Source organism: Macaca fascicularis, chromosome 15, assembly GCF_037993035.2.
Source record: "Macaca fascicularis isolate 582-1 chromosome 15, T2T-MFA8v1.1".
Lineage (NCBI taxonomy): Eukaryota > Metazoa > Chordata > Mammalia > Primates > Cercopithecidae > Macaca > Macaca fascicularis.
This window is the reverse complement of record NC_088389.1, coordinates 114,310,380-114,338,229: the sequence shown is the minus strand read 5'-3', so window position 1 is coordinate 114,338,229 and position 27,850 is coordinate 114,310,380. Positions and strand designations below refer to the sequence as shown.

The window sequence follows — 27,850 nt, the reverse complement described above, 5'->3', positions numbered from 1 at the left end:
GTAAACCTTAGTAATTAAGTGATTTTTCTTTTTTCTGTAACTCTAAATTCTCCCAATGTGGGGAATGTACTTATAAATAATAAATTAATTAAAGTGTTGCCATTTCTTAGCTGGATTAATGCTAATTTGAGGGTCTTATTCTTTAGAGTAGCATAGGCCAAATCAGATCTGCTGCCTGTTTTCCTACAGCCTGTGAGTAATAATGGTTTTTACATTCTTTAATGGTTGAAAAAAACAAAACAAAAACATTTTATAACATATGAAAAGCATATGAAATCCCAATTTCAATATCCACAAGTGAAGTTTTATTGTAACATTGATTGCTACACTGATTCATTTACATATTGTCTATGGCTGCTTTAGTGCTTACAACAGCTGAGTAATTGCAACAGAGACTGTATAGCATGCAAAGCTCAAAATACTTAGTCTTACAAGATAGTGTTCCCTGTGAGAGCAAAGGGCAGGCAGGTTTACTGCCTATTGTAAAAGATTTGGGTTCCCTAAGCTCAGAGTTCCTTTCTTGTAATGCAATCTACTACATGTACTGATGACATTTGGCCCTCTTTGAGTTGCCCTCTGGCAACTAGGCCTTGGGGAACTGGCACACTAAAATGCTGATACTTTGCCTACTGTATTGCTGTGAGTAATAAAGTCCTTTGTTTCAGGAGTCTTGTGTCTTCTATCCACATCTATAAAATTGTGGTAGGCAAACTTGTTTATTTGTTTGTTTGTTTTTTGAGATGGAGTCTCACTCTGTTGCCCAGGCTGGAGTGAATGGCATGACCTGGGCTCACTGCAACCTCTGCCTCCCAGGTTCAAGTGATTTTCCTGCCTCAGCCTCCCCAGTAGCTGGGATTACAGGCACATGCCACAACACCTGGCTAAGTTTTGTATTTTTAGCAGAGACAGGGTTTCACCATGTTGGCCACGCTGGTCTTAAACTCCTGACCTCCGATGATCTACCTGCCTCAGCCCCCCAAAGTGCTGGGATTACAGGCATGAGCCACCATGCCTGGCCCCAGACTAACTTTTTAGTTGGCATGTAGAGTAAAACCTCGATGCTTCACAGTTCTTGGAAGTTTTGATACCCAGGATAGGATGCTGTCAGAGATATGGCTTTTTGGAAGAGGAAAGATAGGGGTCTTGTGGCTTGGTCAATGGGATTTTAGGGAATCATCAGGAAGTCCAAAGGAACCTATTGATTAAATTGTATTCTCAATCAGGCTACACATCGTTCTCCATTTTACTGCCTCTTAATGAGGAGGAATTGGAAAGGTGGTCGCAGGCCAACTACTGGGAAATAGGTTTAATGACAGCTACCCAAATGGTGGCCTGGTTGTTGCTGACTCTCCTCTGGGTGAAAGAACTTCTTTGTCAATCTGCAAGTTACTCCATTGTAACTACAGCTAAATTTTGCCTTCTTTCAAACACCTACATTGAACATAAAAGGGAAATATGCAAACGCTATGGGCAGAAACCCAATACATTTTTAGAACTTTGACTGGTTTACTTGGGAGATGAGGGAGTAGGTGTGTAATGATAAGAAAGGCAACAGCTACGCTATCTTACAGCTCAGGCCTTCCTTTAGTCTATCATACTAATCTTAGATCCATCTGGAGATGACAGTAAAAGGTCTTGGAATTTTTTGCAGTGCACATGGACTGCTACAAAAAGCTTTGGTCCTCTGAGAGAGATTTTCCTGAGAGAGATAACTCCTGTGGGAAATGATAAATGAGGCATTCAGATTACTATTAAGGCTCTAAGAAACTGCCTTAGACTGAGATTACAATGTTGATGAGGTAACCAACTGAAGAATGAGAAACACACCCAAAGAAATCTAGGTAACTTCTTGTAATCAGTCCTGCCATCATGGAAAACTGCACCTATCACTTATGTTGAATTTAAGAGATGTTATTTTCATAATGGGGCAGTAGATATCCCAGATTAAGGTGGACTCCTCAAAAAGGTCACATTTTGTGAGCCGATCCCAAAGGGCACAAACCCCAGACATACCTGGAAAATGTGGCTCTGGCTGCCACAAAATTAAGACTTTGCAACCTTATATATGGCTTTCAGTGGACGGAAAACACTGGAAGTTTGTTTGGTTAAGCTGCGGTCAGCCACTGCATAGCTTAAAATGCACCTCGCTTACTGTACATAGTCACTCTCTCCTGTGCCTCTCAATCTCTCCCTCCCCTACTACCCCAACCTGCTTTAAGGAATAGATGATTAGGAGTTTCCTGGTCACCAAGGGGGACCAAAGGTCTAGGCACCTGTCAAGTGTGTTGGGGAACTTTGGGGAGGGGAGGAACTCCAATTCTTATGGTCTTGCTGGATATAGGCGTCCGAGTCATTATTCTACCCAGTTCCATGGGAGGCACTAGCATGTGGATTCAGCGAATGGAATCTGGGCAGAGTTCACCTGGTGAAGGAGAACTAATAGGTAGGTGGGACCCATGGTTCAATCAGTGTATTGTGTATTGCTTTTACATATGAATGTGTAATAGGAATTTATGTGTTCCCTCATCCTGTAAGTGCCATAGGAGAGTCTCCTGATTGGGAAAAGCTGCAGGTAGAAAAGTGCTAGTGTCTGAGGCTCCATAGTTGTAACGACCCCTCTAAGTTACAAGTTGATGATTTTGCTGATTGAAGTCTCTGACAAAGGGGGGCAGCTTCTATCTGGAGGTGCCCTTGGAGTTTAGGACTCATAGCCTCCCTGACATAGCAACCATATATATCCATTTTGAAAAGCACCTGATAGTTTGCTACTGGGCTCTTGCTGAAACACAGTGCCTGACTGATAAAGGCCTTTTGACTTCTAGCCTGATATTCCCATTTTGGGGGGCATCAACTTGGACAGAATGACTAACAAGGTGGGAAGGGCTCAATAAGCCTTGTTTGTCAAATGGAAACAATATATTCAAGAATGCCACTGTTCTGGCCCTAGAAGCATCTTGGCTTTATAGGAGAAAGTGGCACCTATCTCTCTGGGGGAAACCTTATCTTTCCCCTTTCCTCCTGACTTTTCTATCTGAACCAAAGCCACCAGCTCAGTGGTGCCCTCAGGTCACAATTCATTATCCTAAATGCCTGTGCCTAATTCACTCATGGTTTGGCCAAACTGAAACCTGATGGGAGTTCTCTGAGCTGTGGTGGCTATTCAACCCCAGTGTTGACTATGTAGAACCAAAAATGGATGTGGTTACTGTACTAGTAGGCAGAATTCAAGGCCAATGACTTATCTCTGACCATAGTCCTCTTGATGAACCTTGTTATATTAATACTAACTCTTGGGCTGTTGCACTGGCCTAGCTCTTTGGTCTGCACTTGGAAACTACAAAGTAGCAGACTGAAAACTCTCCTCTTTGGGGCCATGAACTATGGAAACAAATCACAGCCGCTGACTTGACTGTGTGGGTGCCTTAAGTAGATGTCCATGGTAAAAGCCCAATCTCTGATGAGGCTGATTGGAGTCAAGCACTGATCAAGCTTGGACTGCCCTGACACAGATGCCTCTGTGCATCATTGTACTAGACATGGCCCACACTCATCATAAGACAGGGCAGAGTAATCTAAACACCTGATGCAAAGGCTACCATTGCATGCCAAACCTGTGACTCCTGACAAAAGTGGACACATTCATCTCACAGTGAACAAGATCATGCTCCTGGCATATTAATTTCACTGGACTTTTGACCCCCTCTCGTGGATATTGGTGGTGCCTAACTGCTGTTGACACTTTTTCACGTTATAGTGTAACTGGTCCAGTCTAATCAGCTGACTTTAGCCACACTGCTGTGGTCCTTGAAACTAATTTACATCATGCCTTTGAGTTTCTGGACCATTTGCAATCTAGTACTGCTGTGCCTTTTATGGCAAAAGCCACTCAGTGGGCTAACAATCAAGATACTTAATGGACCTTCCATGCTCCCGCTATCCACAGGCATTTGGTATTGGTGAGCATTGGAACAATCACCTCAAAAATTAACTCAAAAAGATCTCTCACTCACTCTCTCACATTTCTTCTTAGTCCACACATTCTGGTACTAGGTATTTTGGTCACTGAATCGGGCTGTCCCCAGAAAGGGATCATCTTTTCTTGGCCACTTCCTAGATAATGATCAGGACAAAAGGGATGGGATTGGGTGGGGCATGTGTTGCTTATAAATCTGCCTTGAAAATTCAGAATTCCACCCTGGGAATTCTTGGGCATCATGCTTCTCTCTTTCCCCTAATGGCAATCACAGGCTGACCCAGTTGGTACACCCTCTGGGTGGCGGCCAGCCAAAAGGGAGCCTAAGGGATTTAATTCTGGTTCAGCTACTTAGCTCTTGTTTAACAAGGTCCCAGGTCATAAGGATAATGACCACGTGGTTGGAAACATTGCTCCCTATAGTAACCCATGTGGACCAAAATGGGGGACACAATGGGACTCTATATGTTTTAGAAAAATGTCCTTTTGTTGTTGTTGTTGTTACACTTTACCTTTCTGGATACAAGGTCTGCGTGTGAGAAGGAAATTATTTGAAAAAAAAGGTGAAATCCAGTGTGTCTGGAATGAGATACACTGATTTTTTTTTTTTTTTTTTTTGAGATGGTGTCTTGCTCTGTCTCTCAGGCTGGAGTGCAGTGGTGCGATCTCGGCTCACTGAAAGCTCCACCTCCCAGGTTCAAGCGATTCTCCTGCCTCAGCCTCCTGAGTAGCTGGGATTACAGGCATGTGCCACCACACCCAGCTAATTTTGTGTGTGTGTGTGTATGTGTGTGTGTTTTAATAGAGACGGAATTTCACCATGTTGGTCAGGCTGGTCTCAAACTTCTGACCTCAAATGATCCGCCTGCCTCAGTCTCCCGAACTGCTGGCATTACAGGCATGAGCCACCGCACCCGGCGTGGTGGTGGAGGAGGTAGATTAAACAACCCCAGCACTAGGAGAAGGAACATCTTAGAGTTTGGGAGGCACAGGAAAGGTAGAAACATCAATGATCTATCTTTCAGAGCCATCACTGGATCTTTACTCATGAAGGAAAATACTCTGGTGAGGCTCTCCTGAACGAGCAAACACTTTGAATATAACTGACTACTGTGTCTGCCACATCCTGCCAGACAGCTCTGACTGCAGTTGATTGCCATACTCCTTCACCTTTAATAAGAAAACTACTGAAAAGAGCAGAAAATGGCCCAGCTCCTGTATCTCTCATGCAAAACATCTGTCGACATCTTTGGATATCTTTCCCACTCCTGTTCCTGTAAACTTTGCTAGTCATTCTATAGAGTAGATGAATACCACCTGGCTGGTGGCAAGGACAAATAGAATGGCATGGACTGAAGGCCCTCAGGCAGTCCCTCCATAAATAAAAACTAGGCTTAGTTATTCAAACTGTACTGGGAATCCTAAGGCCCACCAACCATCTGGGAGGCCCTAATGCGAATCACATGTTGGGGGCTCTGATAATTATAAACAATGTTTTCTTTCCAGGTGCACAATGTATACTCCCAGGATTGATTATTATTATTATTATTTTTTAGACAGTTTCACTCTGTCGCCCAGGCTGGAGTGCAGTGGTGCGATCTTGGCTCACTGCAACCTTTGCCTCCTGGGTTCAAGTGACTCTCCTGCCTCAGCCTCCAGAGTAGCTGGGACTATAGGCGCACACCACCACACCCAGCTAATTTTTGTGTTTTTAGTAGAGACAAGGTTTCATCATGTTGCAGGCTGCTCTTGAACTCCCGACCTCAAGTGATCCGCCTGCCTCATGAATTTCTTATGTAGAAGTCAGCCAGTAACTTGCCTTATCATAAAAACACCTTACAGACTGGGTGCAGTGGCTCGCGCCTGTAATCCCAGCACTTCGGGAGGCTGAGGCAGACAGATCACTCAAGGTCGGGAGTTTGAGACCAGCCTGGCTAACATGGTGAAACCCCATCTCTACTAAAAATACAAAAATTCGCAGGGCGTGATGGCATGGGCCTCTAGTACCAGCTACTCAGGAGGCTGAGGCAGGAAAATTGCTTGAACCTAAGAGGTGGAGGTTGCAGTGAGCCGAGATTGCACCGCCACACTCCAACCTGGGTGACACATTAAGACTCCATCTCAAAACAAAACCCCAAAACACCTTACAGTGACTTACACTGTAGAGGTGGTCATAAGAAAGCTTCCAGTGTTTCAGGAAACACCATCAGTAGATAACTGGGAGAACTGTGCAAATGAGGCTATTCTAGATTACTTAGAAGATTTTTCTCAGAGGGATAACTGACTTGCTATGTATATATGCACCTGTGCCAGTTACTCTTACAATGTGAGCCAGCCAATTAAAAGAATGAAACAAAATTTTTCCTAACTTCAGCTGAAATGATCAGTGATATCATATTGGCTCTGGAAGGGATTCAAATCCGCCTCACTTCACTGCTTAGGGTTGTTGATTGATGTAATTGTCCTAGATTTCCTCCTTACAGGCCATGATGAAATATGTGCAAATGCTAATACATCTTGCTGTACTTGGATATATTCCTTGGGCCAAGTGGAAAAAATCAATACATAATGCCAAGGAGGCAGCCAAAGTAGACCCTAAAGCTTTATGAGATTTGTTCAGCTGATTGGGCCTGGAACGCTGGAAAACATGGTTATTAATATTGCAGGTTGGCCTTATCTTGCTACCAGTAGTCTTGTTGACAAGTCTTATTAATGCTGTATGAAACAAATTGAATAGATTTGGTCCCAGCCTCTGGTGAAGATTCATCAGAGTGACTATCAGTGTGGCATACTCATGGGAAAGTTTGCCAGAAGTCAAGAAAGTACAGAAACAAGGGGTGGATGTCGAAAGACAATTCTTTATAGGTCTTTCATGATTCTGCACATCTGATGAATAGAGGCACTGCCTGGCTATAGTGGATAGAACAATGGCTGCCCAAAGATGTCCACATTTTAATCTGCAGAACCTTTGAGACTGGGCACAGTGGCAAAGGCCTATTATCTTAGCAATTTAGGAGAGTTAGGTGGGAGGATCACTTGAGCCCAGGATTTTGGGACCATCTTGTGAAACAGAGAGAGAATGCATCTCTCTCTCTATATATATATAAAAAGATTAGCTAGGCATGGTGGTGTGTACCTGTAATCCCAGCCACTGGGGAGGCTGAGATGGGAGGACTGCTTGAGCCTAGGAGGTTTTGGCTGCAGTGAGCTGTGATCATGCCATTGCATTCCAGCCTGGGTGACTGAGTGAGATTCTATCTCTTAAAAAAAAAAAGAAAAAGAAAAAGAAAAACCTGGCTGGACACGGTGGCTCACGCCTGTAATCCCAGCACTTTGGGAGGCTGAGGCAGGCAGATCACGAGTTCAGGAGATCGAGACCATCCTGGCTAACACGGTGAAACTCCGTCTATACTAAAAAGACAAAAAATTAACTGGGCGTGGTGGCGGGCACCTGTAGTCCCAACTACTTGGGAGGCTGAGGCAGGAGAATGGCGTGAACCCAGGAGGCAGAGCTTGCAGTGAGCCGAGATCACACCACTGCACTCCAGCCTGGGTGACAGAGTGAGACTCCCCCTCAAAAAAAAAAACCAAAAGAAAAAAGAAAAAAGTAACCTTTGAAAATATGTTACCTTACATGCAAAAGTGACTCTGCATGGTGTAATTAAGAATACTAAGATGGGAAGAGAATCTTGGATTATCTGAGTGGGCCAACATCATCACAAAGATCCTTATGAAGGAAAGAGGGAGGCAGAGAGTCAGAGGAGATGTGACAATGAAAGTAGAGGTTGGAGTGATGTGGCCACAAGTCAAGGAATGTGGGCATCTTCTAGAAACTGGAAAAGGCAATGTAGTCTCCCTTACAGCTTCTAGAAGAAACACAGACTTTGATTTTAGCCTTTTCAGATCAATTTTGGACTTGTGATCTCCAGAACTGTAAGTTAATAAATCTCTGTTGTTTTAAGCCACTAAGTACATGGTAATTTGTTACAACAGCAATAGCAAACTAATACATTGTCTTTCTTCTGGACAATTGTCTTTTCTTTTCTTTTTTTTTTTTTTGAGATAGGGTCTTGCTCTATGGCCCAGGCTGGAGTGCAGTGGCACAATCTCAGCTCACTGCAGCCTCAACCTCTGGGTGCAAACAATCCTCCCATCTCAGCCTCCTGAGTAGCTGGGACAACAGGTGTGTGCCACCACACCCGGCTAACTTTTGCATTTTATATAGAGATGGGGTTTTGCCACATTGCCCAGGCTGGTCTTGGTCTCCTGAGCTCAAACAATCTGCCCGCTTCAGCCTCCCAAAGTGCTGGGATTATAGGCATGAGCCACCAAACCTGGCCTGGACTATTTTTTCAAGGGTATTTCTATAGTGAACAGTCTTAGAAGATAAAGTATCTTCCTACAGAGCAAACGGAAGTCATGCTTACTGCCCATTATAAAAGATTTGGGTTCCCATGTTTGGATTTCCTCTCCTATAATGCAAACCATTGTGTGTACAGGTGTCACCTAGCTCTCTTTGTATCACCCTGTGGAAATTAGGGCTTGGGTAACTGATGCAAGAAAATGCTAACACAGTGGCCATGATAATGGCTGTGAGTAACAAAGACTTTTGTTTCTCATGTAGGAGTCTTGTGTTTTCTGCTAGTATCATGAAACTGATAGCTTGTAAGTAGGGACTCAGATCCTTCACAGTTATTTGACAGATTATAGAACAACTTGGATAAGCCACAGGTTCTGCCTTGACCTTTCAACTCATTGACCATTCTCAAATGGGAAAAAGGCTGTAAGAATTATTCAAGTGCAATGAATGATGGGAAGACAATACTTTCTTTTTTAAACACCTCTCAGCTTCCAGAAGCATTATATTTTGTCCCCCAGAAGCATTAGTATCCTCTGGAATTCTTGGATGATTGGCATCATACTTCTTACTGCAGATTTTGAAAATTTCGAACCACTTTTTCCTGTCCTCAGTAATCACCTAAAATTTCCCCATGGCTCATTTGCTTAGTTTATACATGATGGCAGTCTGTCCACATAAGGTAACCTCCTAAGGTCAAGAAACACATTCCAAATATGTTTGTTTTGAATACATTTGTCCACTGAAATCACCAGGCTTAGAGTTTTACACAAAATAAGACCAAGCCTGAGTCTACTTACCAAAATATATATCCTTCTATTCATATGTTTCCAGGAGAACCAGTCTTAACACTTCTGCAAAATATTCAATGCTTGCCTTAGGGACTGTGTCTTAGGTTATCAGCAGTAACCTGTTTGTAAGAGAGGTCAAAGGAGAATAGTCTTCAAATATTTTCAGGCATTTTCATAATACCTGAGTAAATTCCAGACTCTTGATAAGGGGTGAGTAGGTGAGATGCAGTAACTGAGATTAAGTTTATAATGGAATCCTGGCAATACTTACCATCTACTGGGAAAAATTCGCCATGAAGTTTGTCTTGGGTATTCTAATAGACTCAGAATTAAAAAGACTTCGTAGTGAAATATCATTCTTTTGATACTTGGTAACATTTGCTACTCCACTTTGTAAGGGGAAATAAGAGGAAAGATGCAGATGGTAAGGATGATTTCACCAGCTCTCTGTACAGCATTGGTTCTCAACCAGGGGCAATTTTGCCTCCCATGTGACATCTGGCACAATCTAGAGACATTTTCTATTGTCATGACGGGGGTAGGGTGGGACTGCTACTGACATCTAGTGAGTAGGGATTCTGCTAAACATCCTACAATGCACGGAAAAGCCCCCCACAACATAAAATTATCTGACCCCAAATGTCAATAGTATCAAGGTTGAAAAACCCTGTAATACAGGAAAGATTAAAAATAGTGAGACTGGTGATAGAATAATTCTCTATCTTGACTGCAGTGATGGTAACACAAATTTATGTATGGAATTTTGCATAGAGCTACATGCATACACACACGTGTGCAAATAAATGCAGGTAAAAAAATGATAAAAACCAGTAAGGTCTGTAGTCAACATGTCAATTTCCTAATTTTGATATTATGCAACAATATCAAATGCTACCACTGGGGGAAGCAAGGGTACACAGAACTCTGTTCTATTTTTGCAACTTCCTATAATTACTTCAAAATAAAAAGCGAAAAAATGAATAGAGCCCCAGCTGTGTTCTTCAAAGAGGCTCTCTTTACCTTTTGCCGCTGCCAGTGCCCCCTTTGCTTCTGTGTGTTATGCAGTGCTTGGTACAGCACCAAGAAAACTGTGGGATCCTACTTAGCACCTTTTATCCAAAGTTTGTAGTGGCTGTACATGTATTAGGTTGGTGCAAAAGTAACTGCAGTTTTGTCATTAAAATATGGCAAAAACTGCAGTTACTTCTGCACCAACCTAATATTTGCACCTTCTACCCAGTGTCTAAAGTTTTAGTTGGCAAATTAGTAAACACCCATCTTTACCACCACCTCTTCTCCAGCCCGAAGACTCAGAAACAACTGGAACACTTTATTTCCTTTGATTTCGAAGTAGCCCTAGAGATATTCATGAAATATTCCAATTGTTCCTAGGCTATGGACCCACTTTGGGACTGGTGTTCTAGGAGAGGTTCTATTTCCCATTATGAACTCTTTCTCAAGACATTGTCCCTCTCAACATGCTTAAAATCATATCCATTCCTTAAGGGCTGGCTCAAAATCATTTCCTTCAAAAGCCTCTGATTTGTCCACATTCCCCTGCCCCAATGTTTCCTTTCTCTGAACTTCTATTGTAAAGCAAGTAAGTTCTAAGGCATGTATCTGTACATCTATCTTCCTTTGAATTAATCATCTATGTCACTACACTATAAACTTCGGGAGAGACAAAGGAGTATAACATATGATCTACTGCTCTAAAGGAGTTTCCTCTCTGGTGGGAAACATGATGGTTCAACAATTCAGTTCAACGATAAATGCTCTCATGCCAAGAAATTACACTGGGCACTGTGTGGTATTAGCTTGGTGCAAGAGTAATTGTGGTTTTGGACTGTGAATTTTAAATCATTGTAACTAGGCTCAAACGCATCTTACTAATCAAAATAGGAACCATTACAATCAATACATTTTTGCCAATGAGAAATAAGTTTGTTTATTCCTGTAGCATAAAAATCCATGCTTCGGGATTCAACCAACTCTTGGAAAGCATGTTCTGCATCCTGCTGACTGTGGAAGCGTTTTTCCTGCAAAAAGTTGTCAAGATGCTTGAAGAAGGTGGTAGTCGTTCGGAGAGAGGTGAGGTGAATATGGAGGATGAGGCAAAATTTTGTAGCCCAATTCATTCAACTTCCCAAGTGCTGGTTGTGCAGTGTGTGGTCGGGCACTGTCGTGGAGAATTGGGCTCTTTCTGTTGACCAATGCCAGCTGCAGGCATTGCAGTCTTTGGTGCATCTCATTGATTTGCTGAGCATACTTCTCAGATGTAAGGGTTTCACCAGGATTCAGAAAGCTGTAGTGGATCAGAACAGCAGCAGACCACCAAACAGTGCCCATGACCTTTTTCTGGTGCAAGTCTGGCTTTGGGAAATGCTTTGGAGCTTCCTGGTCCAACCACTGAGCTGGCTGTCACTGGCTGTCGTATAAAATCCACTTGTAGTGGCACATCACAATCCAATTGAGAAATGGTTCATTGTTGTTATGTAGAATAAGAGAAGATGACTCTTCACAACCATGATTTTTTTGATTTTTGCTTAGTTCACGAGGCACTCACTTACCAAGCTTTTTCACCTTTCCAATTTGCTTCATATGCCGAACGACTGTAGAATGGTCAATGCTGAGTTCTTTGGCAACTTCTTGTGTAGTTATAAGAGGATCAGCTTCAATGATTGCTCTCAATTGGTCATTGTCAACTTTTGATGGCCAGCCACTATGCTACTTATGTTCAAGGCTCTCCTCTCCTTTGCGAAACTTCTTGAACCACCACTGCACTACTGTGTGTTCGTTAGCAGTTCCTGGGCCAGATGCGTTGTTGATGCTGTGAGATGTCTCCGCGGCTTTACAACCCATTTTGAACTTGAATAAGAAAATTGCTCGAATTTGCTTTTTGTCTAACATCATTTCCACAGTCTTAAAATAAATATAAAACAAACAGCAATGTCATTAGCAAAAAAAAAAAAAAAAAAAAAGAAATGCACATTAAAATGATGTATAACATAACCACATTTATTTAAGAATGTATTTCAATGTCAAACAACAAATTCCAGCAATGCAAAAACCACAATTACTTTTGTACTGACCAGCAGTCCCCCAACCTTTTTAGCACCAGGGACCAGTTTTGTGGAAGACAATTTTTCCATGGACTGGGGGTCAGGGGCAGATGGCTTGGAATGAAACTCTTCCATCTCATATCATCAGGCATTAGATTCTCTTAAGGAGCACACAACCTAGATCCCTCACATGCCCAGTTCACAATAGGGATCACGCTCCTATGAGAATCTAATGCCGCTGCTGCTGCTGATCTGACAGGAGGTGGAGCTCAGGCGGTAATGCTTGTTTGCCTGTCACTCACCACCTCCTGCTGTGTAGCCCAGTTCGTAACAGGCCACAGACTGGTACTGGTCCATGGCCCAGGGGTTGGGGACCTCTGGTATAAATAATGATTAAAACTTGATCCCTGTTTTCAAGGCCTTTATCTAATAAAGGAGATATACACAGACATGTGATACAAGACAGAATTTGGTAAGTGACATCAAGAAGGTAATAAAGCTATATGGGAGTATAGAGGATTTAAAGACTATTTTGGATCAAAAAAGGGTTATTAGGGAATGTCACATTTGAGTCTTGCAGGATGGGTAAAATGATGGGGTCAAAGTATGGGGGAAGAATTTCTACTTGCAGTTGAAGCTGGAAAGTACAAGACATGCTTGGAGAGCTTAGCTGACCACTTTGGTTGAGGATATGATATAAGTGAAGAGCAAGGTCTTTGGGTTACAGTAGACCATGGACACCATGCCACAAAATTTAGACAGTACTCTTAACACTTTGGTGACAGTGACTGGAAGTTTTCAAGCAGGTGTCATAATCAAAGCTTCGTTCTAGGATAACATATGGCATCACTGGAAAATAAGAGTTGAGGATGGAGACTTTAGATTGAGGCAGAGGAATCTGTAGGAGGTTACTGCTGTAATCTAGGCCAGAGCTAATGAGGATGTAAATTAGACTGGTAGCGGGAGAAAGTTTTAGATGATAGAAGCTGTGCTACAAATGATGAATGGTCAAGTGAAATGTGCAGGTAATTATGACGGAAGGTCTGATTCTGTAGGCTTGGGTATTCAAGGAGTTTCAGAAAGCAGGTAGCAATAATGGGTACAAGGAGGTGGATGTAATGACTTGAAGGAATGATAAGAAAGAAAAGTATAACGTACAAGTGTTTCTAGAGATGGTAATAAAGGTATTTGACTGGAATGGAGTGTATACATTGAGAGCAACAGGAGTCAACACTAGGAGTTAGCTGTGGAAGGTCTAGTTAAGAAGCTTTGGGCTGGGCGCAGTGGCTCACACCTGTAATCCCAGCACTTTGGGAGGCTGAGGTGGGTGGATCATCTGAGGTCAGGAGTTTGAGAGCAGCCTGGCCAACATGGTCAAATTCTGTTTCTGCTAAAAATACAAAAATTAGCTGGGCTTGGTAACGCACGCCTGTAATCCCAGCTACTCAGGAGACTGAGGCAGGAGAATCACTTGAACCCAGGAGGTGGAGGTTGCAGTGAGCCAAGATCATGCCATTGCAATCCAGCCTGGGCGACAGAGCGAAACTGTCTCAAAAAAAAAAAAAAAAGAAAAAGAAAAAGCTTTGGTTTTATATTCTAGGCAGTGGGAAACTTATGATAGATTTTTGAGTAGGGTAGTAACATGATGAAGGCATGTTATTTCTAGCACTTATGTGACATATGTAGTACCTCGTATTAAAGGTATGTTCCTGGACACAAGATTAGAGGATTAACGTTTGTTAGAGGATACTCAGTGAATTCTTATTGATTGACTGAATAATTTTGTCAAAAAAGAATTATTCCATCATGTGAATAATAACCTTCTATCAATATACTTGAACTCTGAATAATGGATTTTCTCAAAATGGGACTTCTTCAGTTGCAGCTGGCTCATACTGGCTTATGAGGGCTTACTGGTAAAATTTCACATGTTTTGTGAGGAAGGTGATCTCAAGTTGGTAACCATTTGCAAGATTTACATCAAGGAAATTGGCAAATGTAATAAATCAAAGTTTATTTTCAGGAGGACTGGTTATTAGTCATTTACCAGCACATCACTGCCAATTTCCCTCCCATCCCTTACCCCCACCATCCAACTATCACTTCAAGTTTTTTGACAGCAGAAACTGAGTCTTATTATTCTTGTATGCTCAGTACAGTATTATACAGTATTAGGGCATTAATTGTGATAAAATATACTCTTAAAATTTTATCCAGACCATTTAACAAACAAAAACCATTCAGAAGAAAATGCCACAAATAAACATCTAGACCTGGGGTTGGCAAACTATCTTCTGTGGGCCAAATCAGATCTTATGTCTGTTTTTATCTTGCAAGTAGAGTTTTTAGTAAACACGCTGTGATTATTCATGTATGTATTGTCAACGGTTACTCTGTGATACAAGGACATAGCTTAGTGTTTTAGACTGAGATCCTGTGGCCCACAAAGCCTAAAATATTAGGTTGGTGCATAAATAATTGCGGTTTTTGCTTTTTTTTTTTTTGGCACCAGCCTAATATTTACTATCCAGCCCTCCCAGAAAGTTGACTAATGTCTGATTTACACCATGGTCCTCACCACCTCCAATGTCTCTTACAGGTCAGGATTATATCAAAAAAGTGCCCTAACAATGGATAACTATACAGTATCTTCTTACAGGTAAATCTTATTACCTTATAATGTCACACACATCAAACATTTTTAGACAATGTAGACACAGATAATTGCAAAGTCCATAAATGCATGGAGACACACACACACACACACACACACACACGGTATTTGCTGGAGAATCAAGAGAAAAACCGTCAAGTCTTCCTGGAGCATGTGATATAGGATGCATAGAAGTTAGACAGGTGAAGGCAAGGAGAAAGTCATTCTAGGTAGAGGAAGGCAGCTTAGGCAAAGCGTGCAGGTAAGACACAGCATGACAGGGAAAAACAGGTAATGAGGAGCTAATGAAGTTGAGGAGAAATTTTATTTAGACATATGGAAGAAATTCCAAATGATTGATTGTCCAGTTGTGGCACTTTCTATCTTGAGAAGCAGTGATTACCTCACACCTAGACATAACCAAGTAGTCATCCTTCATTAAGCAGAAGGCCTTGTTATTTGAGCCACGCTGCCAGAAATTTAGGTGATATCAAATGATGTCTATCCTGAAATCGATACCCTCAGAATTCTCTTAGACCCAGATTCCATATAGCTCTGCTAAAAAGTCGTGTTTATGTAACAGTATTTATTCTGAGAACAGGGTTGGACGGCTTAGGAGCAGAAATGCAAAATGTATCTTTGCGGATTTGGGTCACCATGGGCTGTCAGGATTTAAATTGTGCAACACTGATTAATATAGTTAATGTGCTGGTTTGTACATTCCTTGCAAGTCATCTTTAAAACCAAATGATGTAATTTCAAATTCGGATTCTCAGAGATAATTTATTTCTATCTGTATTACACTGAAAATAATTTTGGAACTATCCTTAATGCCACTTAAAGCCTGACATTGAGCAGTAACTTGATAGAATAGAAAGTGAACACCTCAGCTATATTACATTGTCCCAGTTGGGTGGACACTCCTCGGGCACCCTGTTCCGCCCTACACACTGTAGGAAATCGAGTTCACAGAGAATCGGGGGGCGCTCGCGCACAGCTGTCATCGCAGCAGCAGAGGCCACTGTCAATACAGGTCGCCTGATTGATCGTCTGACCAAACAGGGCTAACCCGAGGGCGGTAAATAAGTTCTGGCCACGAAGCAATGACTCCGCGGGATTGCGCAGGGCAGTCACAGGCGTTTACTCCATTTTCTGTTTGTTGTGCTGTGGACCTTTCCGCCATTAACTTATCCCAACTCCCCCGCATAGGGCAATACCAGCCCTCCAAATATGAAACGCTAAGCATATTAAAATAACAACAAAATACCTCGCCGCTATTTTATCACCAGACCCTCCTCCCAGCGGGGAACGCAGAGTAGGCAGAGAGGCGAGGCAGGGCAAGGCGACTGTGACAGCGCGGAGGGCTGAGCATTGCCCAGCCGGGAATGAAGTAAGGTGGGGAGATTACCTGGACCGCGAGCGCGCAGGCGCATCCGCGGTCGCAGGGCCCACTGGTCCCTTTCTAGTAATTTCGCTAACCTTGACGTCATCTCGGTGCGCCGTTACAGCGCTTAACTGGAAACTGCAATTTAGTTTTTGGTGAAGGGAACGGAAAAAAACCATGAACTGAGCTGCCCCGCCCCATTTTGCTTTTAGTCCTTCACACTGGCTTCGCCTACACTTTGGGCAATGGAGCGGGAAAGGAAAAGGCACGTAGGCTGAGCTCAAAGCGGCGCCAGCCAGGGATGACTCGGCGACGCCGCCAGGCGCGTTACCCGGCGTGCTCCGCGCGGCGCCGGCGAAGGGACGTGGGGGAAGGGGCAGGGAGGAGGAAGCGGTGGCTGCTGCGGATGTCGATGTGAGCGAGCGGCGCCTGAACACACGGCGACTGCCGAGCGCCTGACCCGGGCCTGCGCCAGAGCCTGCACCGAGCTCCGAGGCCCCACACCCGCTAGGGTGGCCCTGCGCCCGTTGCTAGTGAGGCGGCGTGCTCTGCATTCTTCGCTGTCCAGGCCTGTCGGCTTTGGTGTCTGCTGGCTCCTCCTTGCTCGCCTGCTCACTCCTGCTTGCCTGAGTCACCGCCGCCGCCGCTGCAGCCATGGCCGAGAGTGGTGAAAGCGGCGGTCCTCCGGGCTCCCAGGATAGCGCTGCCGGAGCCGAAGGTGCTGGCGTCCCCGCGGCCGCTGCCTCCGCGGAGCCCAAAATCATGAAAGTCACCGTGAAGACACCGAAGGAAAAGGAGGAATTCGCCGTGCCCGAGAATAGCTCCGTCCAGCAGGTGAGGTCGCCTGGTGCTCGGGCCGGGATGGGGGTGGCGGCAGGACCTCCGCCCGCCGCCCCAAGAGACCTTTTGGGAAGGACCTGGGAGAGGGGTCATCCTCCCAGGTGCCCTCGGCCATTCTCCCGGGCGTCGTCCCAAATTAGATCACACCCAAGTTAGTGGGTTTGCGCTTTGGGACACCGCAGTGGTTTGTGGCGTGGCGGCGCGGCCTGTTTGTGGGACGGGCCGATGCCGCTTTTCTCGGAGCCTTCTTTGCCTGGCATCCGCCGACCCTCAGCCTCCTCCCCCAGTTCCCCGCCCTCCGTCGCCTCCCCTCCAATTCCTCACAAAGGAAAGGGACCCACCGCTAGGCTCCGGGCGGGGTAGAGGCTGGGCGGGGGCGAGGGTTCGCTTTAGCTCAGGCTGCGGTTTTGCTTTATGAATTAAAAAAGGGGTTGGGTGGGATCCTCGTTGTTTTACGTGCCTGCTTGTTAAGATAGGTTTTGGAGTGAGGTGCACGTGTATATTTAGTTCTGCATTTTAACTCCTGAAATCTTTCCCACCTTGCAACCTTTTTAAAAAAATTATGACGTAGAAACCGATTTTAGCTCCATCTTAAGTAATAGTAATAGTACTAGGTTTAAGGAGAAAAGTGAATGACTTTCTTTCATTGATGACTTGCTCTTTCCCTTTTAGTATGTTTATCATCTCTTAGATGCCAGTCATTGGGTAGGTTTTTGTTTGATTTTAGAGAGGCGATAGCGATGTTGATATTAGCTGTTGCAGCCAAATAAAAGAAAATTGGAGTTAATGGAGAATATTACTTAAACTTCGTTCAGGAATACAAATCTTGCAGTTAATTAAGATCCTTGGTGGAATTTAACAAATAATTTTAGTGTATTGTTGAATACGTCGTATTTTCCATGATTATTGACTTAATCTCTGAAGATCGCACACAACGTGAACAGTTTGTGACAGGAAACAATCAACAATTCCTGAAATGTACCTATCAGAGTCCCCAGGGACTGTAGGGGATTGGGATATTGGTTTAGCGAGTTCCAAAGGTAGTGTGTTTTGTGAGGCAGTGAGGTGTGTAACATCGAATGAGAGAAACTTTTACCATCAACGGAATTTATCACTCTTTTTTTTTTTTTTGGTCTCCTAGTGCCTGTAAAAATGTTCCTTACCGTTTTTGTATTTTCAAGCATACAGAAAGTTGAAAGAACTGGGCAGTGGACACACATATGTCCATCATCTACAATTAGCATTTTACAGTATTATAATCGATTATCAAGTCCATTTTATTTTTGGGGAGCAATTCAGAGTAAATTGCACGTGTCAGTAGATGACACCAGTACATGTCACTTCAGCATTGTGAACTGATATTTGCCTAAGTTCAGCCTCGTTTTTTACGTTTTTTGACGTAATTTTGACATGCTGTGAAATGCATGCCATTCCATGAGTTTTCACAAATGCTTACACCTGTGTAGCCCAAGCTCTTATCAAGATATAGAACATTGTAATTGACTAGAGAGTTCTTTCTTACCTTTTCCCAAGTCATTTCAGTCACTCGGCCTTTCCATCAACTACCCACCTTTTTTTTTTTTTTTTTAAATGCCATAAGTTACAGAGTTGCCTGTTTTAGAATTTAACATTAAGTGGGATCCCATATAGTCTATAGTACTGTTTGTATTTTTCTGGGTAAGCCTTTTTTTTCCCACTCAGCATAATGTTTTTGAGTTTCGTCTTTGTTGCATGTATTAGTAGTTCCTTTCTTTTTATTGGTGTGTAGTTTTCCACTGTATGTATATACCATAATCTGTTCACTGTTGAAAGTCACCTGAGCTGTTTCCAGTTAGTTACTGTGAACAGTCTTATACAAGTGTTTTTGTGGACTCTTTTTTCTTTCATGGTTATATACTTAAGACTTGGTTTGAGTAGGTCATAGGGCAATTGTATGTTTTAGTTTTGTGAGAAATTATGTTTTAAAAAATGCTTGTGGGCCCGGCGCGGTGGCTCACACTTGTAATCCCAGCCCTTTGGGAGGCTGAGGCGGGTGGATCGCCTGAGGTTCGAGACTAGCCTAGCCAACGTGGTGAAACCCCGTCTCTACTAAAAATACAAAAATTAACTGGGCATGGCCGCAGGCACCTGTAATCCCAGCTACTCCAGAGGCTGAGGCAGGAGAATCATTGCTTGAACCTGGGAGAGGGAGGTTACAGTGAGCCGAGATGGCACCATTGCCATCCAACCTGGGCAACAAGAGCGAAACTCCATCTCAAAAAAAAAAAAAAAAAAAAGCTTGTGTAGTGCTGGCTTCAGCAGCACATGTACAAAAAAAAAAGCTTGTGTCATTTTACCATCCCACCAACGAAGATATATGGGAGTTCCTGTTGCTCCATATCCCTGCTAACATTTTGATCTTGTCAGTCTCTTTAATTTTAGCTATTTTAGTGGGGGTGTAGCCATATTAAGTTTTAAAGTTCAGGTCTGGTTTCTAGGATTCCTGATTCATGCCTCCACCATCCTGGGTGCTTTCAGCATTTTACTGCAGAAGATTAGAAATAGTCAATATTTTATAAATGGAAAAATTCCTTTCAGTTAATATATGATGTTATAGCTGTGAGGATGTTTTTGCTTTTTGTGATGGTAAAATTAAAATTATAAATTCTGTGAATGCTTATATTTTACTCTGCTGTAACCAAATTGTGTGTGTGTTTTTTTTCTTTTTCTTTTTTTTTTGAGATGGAGTCTCACTCTGTCACCCCCCAGGCTGGAGTGCAATGGCGTGGTATCGGCTCACTGCTGCCCCCGCTTCCCGGGTTCAAGGATTCTTCCGCCTCAGCTTCCCTAGTGGCTGAGACTACAGGCGCGTGCCACACCACACCCGGCTAATTTTTGTGTTTTTAGTGGAGACAGGTTTCACCTTGTTGGCCAGGCTGGTCTCGAACTCCTGACCTCATGATCCACCTGCCTCGGCCTCCCAAAGTGCTAGGATTACAGGCATGAACCACGGGGCACCCAGCCCAAAACGAATTGTTAATAGATAAAATTAAAGTCTTTCTGAAGTAGCTTTTCTGATGGCAGTTAATTTTTAAATTCTTGATAATTGTTTTATGTCGAAGCAGAAAATGTGATAAAAGTTGACGCTTACCACCACACCAGAGAACCTGAAGACAAGTTGGGCTTGTATATGCAAGGGAAACAGATACAGGAAAATGTGGAAGAAAAAGAAAAGCAGTTTTCAAATGACCTATTTGTAGAATCTACTTGAAGCACGAAAGATATGCCATTTTATAATTTAAAAATTTTAAAGGGTTTGATTGAAACTATTTGCTACAGATGAAAGTTTGTCATTAAAAAATACTTAATGACATTAAAATTCCACTGAAAATGTCCAGTTAGAAATTGGGAAATATTTAGTCTTTAAAATTTGTACCTAATTTTGGAAGGTCAGAGGGTAAGCTGAAGACAGACCTCCAGAGGATAATATTGAAGGCTTATGCTCTGTATCAGGCAAATTCCATTTTCTGTAAGTTAAAATTTCTTCCAATAAGTATTTCTATGTAATGTAGATTCCTTAACACATTATACCAAATGATGTTTATGTGAACATGCTGTAATAATTAGATGAAATTATGTTAAACTTCTTGGGTAAATTGTGAAATAAGTTGTAAGATGGTAATTTATTTTCCTATTTTTCCATTGGTTTCTGGTCGTGAGTACCAACAGGCAGAAACAGGATGCCTTAATTTTTTACAGTGCTGTATACATTTGGTATTTAGTAATGTTACCTGTTCACAGTTACTAATAAAGCTGAAGCTATTTTCCAATTTAGAGTGAAATTTATTATTCATGGAGCACTCAGAATCAATTGAGTAACATAAGTTTTTACTTACAGGTAGCTAGAATAGGTAGTGAGAATATAAACTGTGCTATGTGTATTCCAAGGTGCTGTCATTATTAGAGATTTTCATAATACAGGTTGAATATCCCTTATGGGAAATGCTTGGGACCAGAAGTGTTTGGGATTTTGGATTTTCTTTTTTTTTTTTTTTTTGATTTTGGAATATTTGTATATACATAATGAGATCTTGGGGATGGCAACTAAATATAAACATGAAATTCAGTTATATTTCTTGTGCATTTTATGCACAGTCTGAAGGTAATTTCATATGATATTTTAAATAAATTTGTGAGTGAACCAAACTATACATTGAACCATCAGAAAGCAAAGGTGTTACATATGGTATTTTTCCACATGTGATGTCATAGTGTTAAAAAATTTCAGATTTTGGAGCATTTCAGATTTCATATTTTTGGATTGGGGATGCTCAACCTGTATGTAAGTAAATAGATACAAAAGCATCAATGTGTAGTGGCACAAAGGCCCTGTGTATGAGATTTTTTTTTTGGTTAATTATTCATCATCAGCTATTGAAAAGAGCTTTGAGGATTTCCAAGCATCCACGAGCAAGATAACATCTAGAAGAATGGAGACGTTATATATGTGAGACATTAGTGCAGATAATGGAGGGGAGTTTCCATATAACTTCTAATTAGCTTATTTTGGGATTTCATAGACTATTAGGTTATGTGTAAAAATTTTGAAATACATTTGCTTGAAATGTCCAGGCAGTATATACTCTGGTTTTAGAAAGTGCCTTCTCTCAGTGCAGACTTCTGGGAAAATATTAATATACTTAGACGTAATTTAAACGTACTGAGTCAAATTGAGCCTTTCTTTGATAAGGGAAATTGCCTTAGGGTCATCATCACACACAACATTTAATGTTATACTGTGTAGTGTGGATTTAGAACTATACTGTCCACTTTGATACCATCACCCACATGTGGTTATTAAGTACTTAAAATGTGGTTGGACTGAAGTGAGATGTGTTGTTAAGTGTAAAATTTACACCAGATTTTGAAAATTTGGTATGAACAAAATAACTTAAATATCTTAATGGTTTTGATATATTGTGTGTTGAAATAGTATTTTGCAGATTTGAGTTAAAAGATCAAACTTAATTTGACCTTTTATTAAAAACTTTTTTTCAGTATGACTTCTTAAAAGTTTAAAATTACTTGTGGCTCATATATATTTCTACTGGACAACATCTTATCCAGAAGGTTGGATTGAATCAGTATAGTAAGATATCTGATAAAAAGTTTAAGATCATTGTTTTCTTATATGCTTTATTCTAATACTGAACAGCTGAAAAACTCGTTATTTAATGATTCTGATTAACAGAGATTGCTTAGCTTTTTTTAAGAAACAGCATAATTGAAGTATAATTTGCCTACCATACAATTCACCATTTTAAAGTCTGTAATTGATGTAATACCTTCACAGGGTTGTGTAGTCAATTTTAGAACGTTTTTATCACCCTCAAAAGAAACCCTGTACCCTTTAGCAGTTGCCCTTCGTTTCTCCCTGGGCCCCCTAGCCTTAGGCAACTACTGATCTATTTTTTGTCTATAGATTTGCTTGTTCTGGACATTTGTTGTAAGTGGAATCATGTGGTCTTTTGTGATTGGCTTTCACTTAGCATAATGTTTTCAAGGTTCATCCCTGTTTGAAGCATGTGCCGGTACTTCCTTCCTTTTTATTGCCGAATAACATTCCATTGTGTTGCCAACAGCATTCCACATTTTATTTTTCTCTCACGTGGTGGACACTGGGTTGTTTCTACTTTCTGGCTATTATGACTAATGCCTCTGAACACTCATGTATAAGTTTTTGTGAGGACATATGTTTTCATTTTTCTTGGGTGTAGATCTAGGAGTGGAAATTGCTGGGTTAAAGCTGTATGTAGAACTTTATGAGGAGCTGCCAAATTATTTTCCAAGGTGTCTGTACCATTTTACATTTCCACTAGCAATGCATGAGGATTCCAATTACCACATTCTCAATAACACTTGTTACTGTCTTTGTGATTATAACCATCTTACTGGCTGTGAAATGGTATCTTACTGTGATTACTTTGCTTTTTATTTTCATTATTATTTTTGCTGGAGGCATTCTGAGGAAAACTGGAAAGCCTGCTAGACAAATTTGCCATTTATTATTTGAGCAGTAGTTCTCAGTGTGGTTTGGGGGGTCCCTATATCCTGTTAAGGGGACCATGAGATGAAACGATTTTCATAGTAATTCTGAGACGTCGTTTTTATTTTTCAGTCTAATTTTCTCAAAACTGGGCAGTGCACTTGGCTAGAGTCTTTAAGGTGTGGGATATGACAACAGATATGTAAATCTAGCTGTCTTCTGTTGTAAGACTAAAGTGATTTCCAAAAATTTAAAATAATGCCACTCTTATCACTGAGAAAATATAGCTATTTTTCATAAGGATGTTATGTATATTAATATATAGTGTATTATTTTTAAATGAATTTATTTTTAAAGATTATTCAGTTTTAATTTCTAATATTATAAATACCAACAACTATAAATAAACAAAACTCTTTGGATTTCTGAAGTTGTAAAATGGTGTCCTGAGAGCAAAAATTTCTGTGGTGGAGTATTTAATAGATTAAGTACGTCCTTAAAATATTGGGTAGTGGCTCCACTAAGTTGCCATTACCTCTTGCCTAGAAACTGCAGTAGCCTAATGGTAAGTTGCCTCACTTTTCTATAACTCTCCTGCCAGCCATTCCAAGAGTGATCTCTGAAAAATGTTAATCAGAGCTTGCCACTCTCTGTGTAAAGCTAATGGCTCCCTGTTGGTCTTAGAATATATAATGGGGTAGAGAGGCGCTATGTAACACAGTTCCGTGCCCTCTCCATTTTCTGCAGATGCCTTCTTTCTTTGCTTGCTTGGCTGACTGCATTGACCTTCTAGTTCCTTGACCTGTTAATACTTTTTTCCTGCCTGAGGACTTTTGTACAGTTTGTTCTTGTTACCTAGAATGCAAGAACACTCTTTGCTCATTCCTCTTCCATCTTTAAATCTTAATGCAAAGGTCAGTTTCTCCAGGTAACATCTATTTCTGATTGTCCAGACTAGATTGGGATCCCCTATTGGATTTCTCACAGCAGCCTGTTTTTAATAAGAATTCATCACAACTTAAAATTGTATATTTATGTGATTCCTTCTCTTTAGAGAGGCGCTGTGATTGTTCACCATTGTATTACCAGAGCCTAGGGCTCAATAAATTGTTTACATATGAATCTAGTCCATTATGTACAAGAATACATATTCAGTAATTACTTATTGTTGAACCTTTACTGAGTGTAGTATGTACATAATCTCGTAGCTTCCCGCCCTCTTGTGGAAGCTTCCTCTTAAGCTGTTCCCCCCAAGGTCACCACTCTCCAAGCACAACTCTTGACTGCTTCATGATGTTCACTCTTGCTTCTCTGCCTGGAACATTATTCTTCTAGAACCACCTTTCTTAGCTGGAGATTCTCATCTGAACCACAGAGCACAGAAAGTGATTTGAATAGCTATCCATTTCTCTCAAAGGTGGTTCATGATGAATATAATTTTAGATGTATAGGAGAGAAGTTAATTCATTACATAGTGAGTGGTTCGCTGGAAAATGCTGGTTTATCAACCCGTTCTTCAGGAAAAACACTGATTTGTAGTGTTTGCTGGATTTCCATGATGTAAATATTGTCACTGTGGCAGATTTCAAGATACCGTTATTAAACTGGCTCACAAAATTTATGAAAATTTAAGAGCCATTGCTTATAATGGGTGCCTTAGGGCAGGGGCCAGCAAACTGGTAGTCCAAATCCGCTGTGCCCATTTGCTAGTGTGTTATCTATGGCTCCTTTCAGAATAGACCGTGTGACTGCTAGAGCCAGAAAGATTTACTGTCTAGCCCGTAACAGAAAGTTTGCTTACGCTGGTATTAGGACTTCCTGTTACTAGATCTTGTTCATCAAAACATTTCTTATTGGAAATTTTTACCATGACTTATTTTTTATAGAAATACAATGTGAGCTGGGCTCAGTGGTTCACGCTTGTAGTCCCAACACTTTGCGGGGCTAAGGTGGCAGGATTGCTTGAGCACCGTGGCTCAGTGATCATGGCTCACTGCAGCCCCCTGCTCCTGGAGTTCAAGACCAGCCTCTCTACAAAAAAATAAAAATTTGTCTAGGTGTGGTGGCACACACCTGTAGTAGCAGCTAGTTCAGCAGGGTTGAGCCCAGGAGTTTGGAGGTTACAGTGAGCTATGATTGCACCGCTGCATTCCAGCTGTGGTGACAGAGTGAGACTTGGTGTCTTAAAAATAAAAAACAGTATGAGCCACATATGTAATTTTCCTGTTAGCCACTTTAATAAAAAGTAAAGACTGAAGTTAATTTTTCAATAGTGGTGACTCACACATAAAATTTATCACGTTAACCATTTTTAAGTGTTCGGTTCAGTGACATTAAGTACATTCACAGTCGTTACCACCAGCCCTTTCCAGAACTCATCATCTTGCAAAACTGAAACCCTGTACCATATAAACAGTAACTCCCCATTTTCCCCATTCCCCCACCTCTAGCAACCACCATTCTTCTTTCTGTCTCTGAATTTGACCACTCTAGGTATTTCATATAAGTGGAGTAAGACAGTGTTTGGCCTTTTGTGATTAACTTATTTCCCTTAGTATGATGTCCACACGGTTCATTTATGTTGTAGCATGTGTCAGGATTTACTTTTCTTTTTTTTGAGACAGGGTCTCACTTTGTCACCCAGGCTGGAGTGCAGTGGCACAATCATGGCTTGCTGCAACCTCCACCTCCTGAAGTTCAAGTGATCCTCCTGCCTTAGCCCTCCAAGTAGCTGGGACTACAAGCTCATGTCACCATGCTAGGCTACTTTGTATTTATTTGTAGAGACAGGGTTTTACCACTTTGCCCAGGTTGGTTTTGAACTCCTCAGCTCAAGGAGTCTGCCTGCCTTGGTCTCCCAAAGTGCTAGGATTATATAGGTGTGAGCCATCACACACCCAACCAGAATTTACTTTGTAAGACTGAATAATATTCCATTGTATGTATGTACCACATTTTCAAAATCCTTTGATCTGTTGCTGGTCACTTGGGTTGCTTCCACCTTTTGGCTATTGTAATTTTAATATGCTTTATTTAACCCAGTATATCTAAAATATTTTAAGGTGTAATTGATATAAAGACTGTAAAATATCTTGCATTTTAAAATACTAAGTCTTTGAAATATATTTTGTAATTTACACTTAGAGTATATCTCAGTTTGAAGTAGCCACATTTCAAGTGCTTAATAGCCATATGTAGCTAGCGACTACTGAATTAGCATAGCTAATAAAGCTTTCAGGATGTGCTTCCACCTACCTTTTCTCCTGTTTTCATTGCATTTCAGCCAGTTTGTATTGTCTCTTCCGCTACCCTCAAATATCACTAGCTCTTTCTCCCCCTTTTTGGGGCCTTTGCAAATGCTGCTAATGACAGTGACATAATGGCCAATATTTATTGCAGGCTTGATTTGTAAAGCATGATGCATTATATTTTCTTAAAATGTCACACAACTTTATGCTGAAAACACTGTTATTATCCTTTTTTTAAAAAATGAAGATGCTGGCCGGGCATGGTGGCTCGTGCCGCTAATCACAGCACTTTGGGAGGCCGAGGCGGGCGGATCATGTGAGGTCAGGAATTTGAGACCAGACTGACCAACATGGAGAAACCCCGTCTCTACTAAAAATACAACACTAGCCAGGCATGGTGGCGCATGCCTGTAATCCCGGGTACTCAGGGGGCTGAGGTGGGAGAATCGCTTGAACCTGGGAGGCAGAGGTTGCAGTCAGCCGAGATCACGCCATCACACTCCAGCCTGCGGCACAAGAGTGAGACTTCATCTCAAAAAACAAACAAACAAAAAAAATAGCTGGGTGTGGTGCACGCTTGTAGTCCCAGCTACTTGGGAAACTGGTGGGAGAATTGCTTGAATTTGCGAGGCAGAGGTTGCAGTGAGCCGAGATCTCGCCACTGCAGTCCAGCCTGGGCGACAGAGGAAAACTGCCTTTTTAAAATTTTTTTTTTTTTTTTTGAGGCAGTGTCTTGTACTGTCGCCTCAGCTGGAGTGCAATGGCGCACTCTCAGCTCGCTGCAACCTCCACCTCCTGGGTTCACACGACTCTCTTGCCTCAGCCTGCTGAGTAGCTGGGATTACAGGTGCACACCACTACACCCAGCTGATTTTTTGTATTTTTAGTGGAGATGGGATTTCACTATGTTGGCCAGACTGGTCTCGAACTCCTGACCTCATGATTCGCCCGCCTTTGCCTCGGAAAGTGCTGGGATTACAGGTGTGAGCCCCCCTGCCCGGCCTAACTGTGTCTTTAAAAAAAAAGATACTGAGACTCATATTATTAATGTGATCAAATTCATACATATATTAAGTAGTAGACTCTAGATTCAAACCCAGTGACAAACTTGGGAGGCCTCACCGATCCAGTGCCCCAAACTGCCTTGACTTTCCTTTGACTGGCTTTTCTGTCTTTAAAAATGGATTGAAGAGCTAGGTGTGGTGGTTCAAGCCTGTAGTCCCAGCTACTTGGGAGGCTGAGGTGGGAGAATTACTTGAGCCCAAGAGTTCCACGCCAGCCTGGGCAACATAGCAATACTCTTATCTTTTTAAAAAAAGTTTATTTAAATGTTAGTTCATCAGAGGGTTATTGGATGCACCAGTTTATATCCGATCATTGATTATAATCTCTGATACCATTTTGTGATTATATGGATTGTCTCCTTTACCCCCCGCCCGGCTCCGCAATACTGTAAGAACTTCAGGGGCAGGGACTGTTGTGCTTACTTTCTAATCCCAGGTTGCCTAGAATTGTGG

At 41.8% G+C, this 27,850-nt stretch overlaps 1 protein-coding gene and 1 long non-coding RNA gene across 3 annotated transcripts in view; one reads left to right on the top strand and one right to left on the bottom strand.

Annotated features, from left to right (window-relative positions):
- Positions 1-11,043: 11,043 nt before the first annotated feature.
- On the bottom strand, positions 11,044-16,273 carry LOC123569093 (uncharacterized). The gene is made up of 2 exons (XR_006692619.3): positions 16,104-16,273; positions 11,044-12,043 (listed from the first exon to the last, which is right to left on the bottom strand). It is a non-coding gene; the product is annotated as an uncharacterized lncRNA (long non-coding RNA).
- Positions 16,274-16,576: 303 nt separating this feature from the next.
- UBQLN1 (ubiquilin 1) overlaps positions 16,577-27,850 on the top strand; it is a 47,873-nt gene continuing 36,599 nt past the window's right edge. For both annotated transcript variants that reach the window (XM_005582026.5, XM_005582025.5), the window contains exon 1: positions 16,577-17,054. In XM_005582026.5, the coding sequence (XP_005582083.1) occupies positions 16,875-17,054 (180 nt within the window). In that variant the 5' untranslated portion in view covers positions 16,577-16,874. The remainder of the gene's footprint in view (positions 17,055-27,850) is intronic.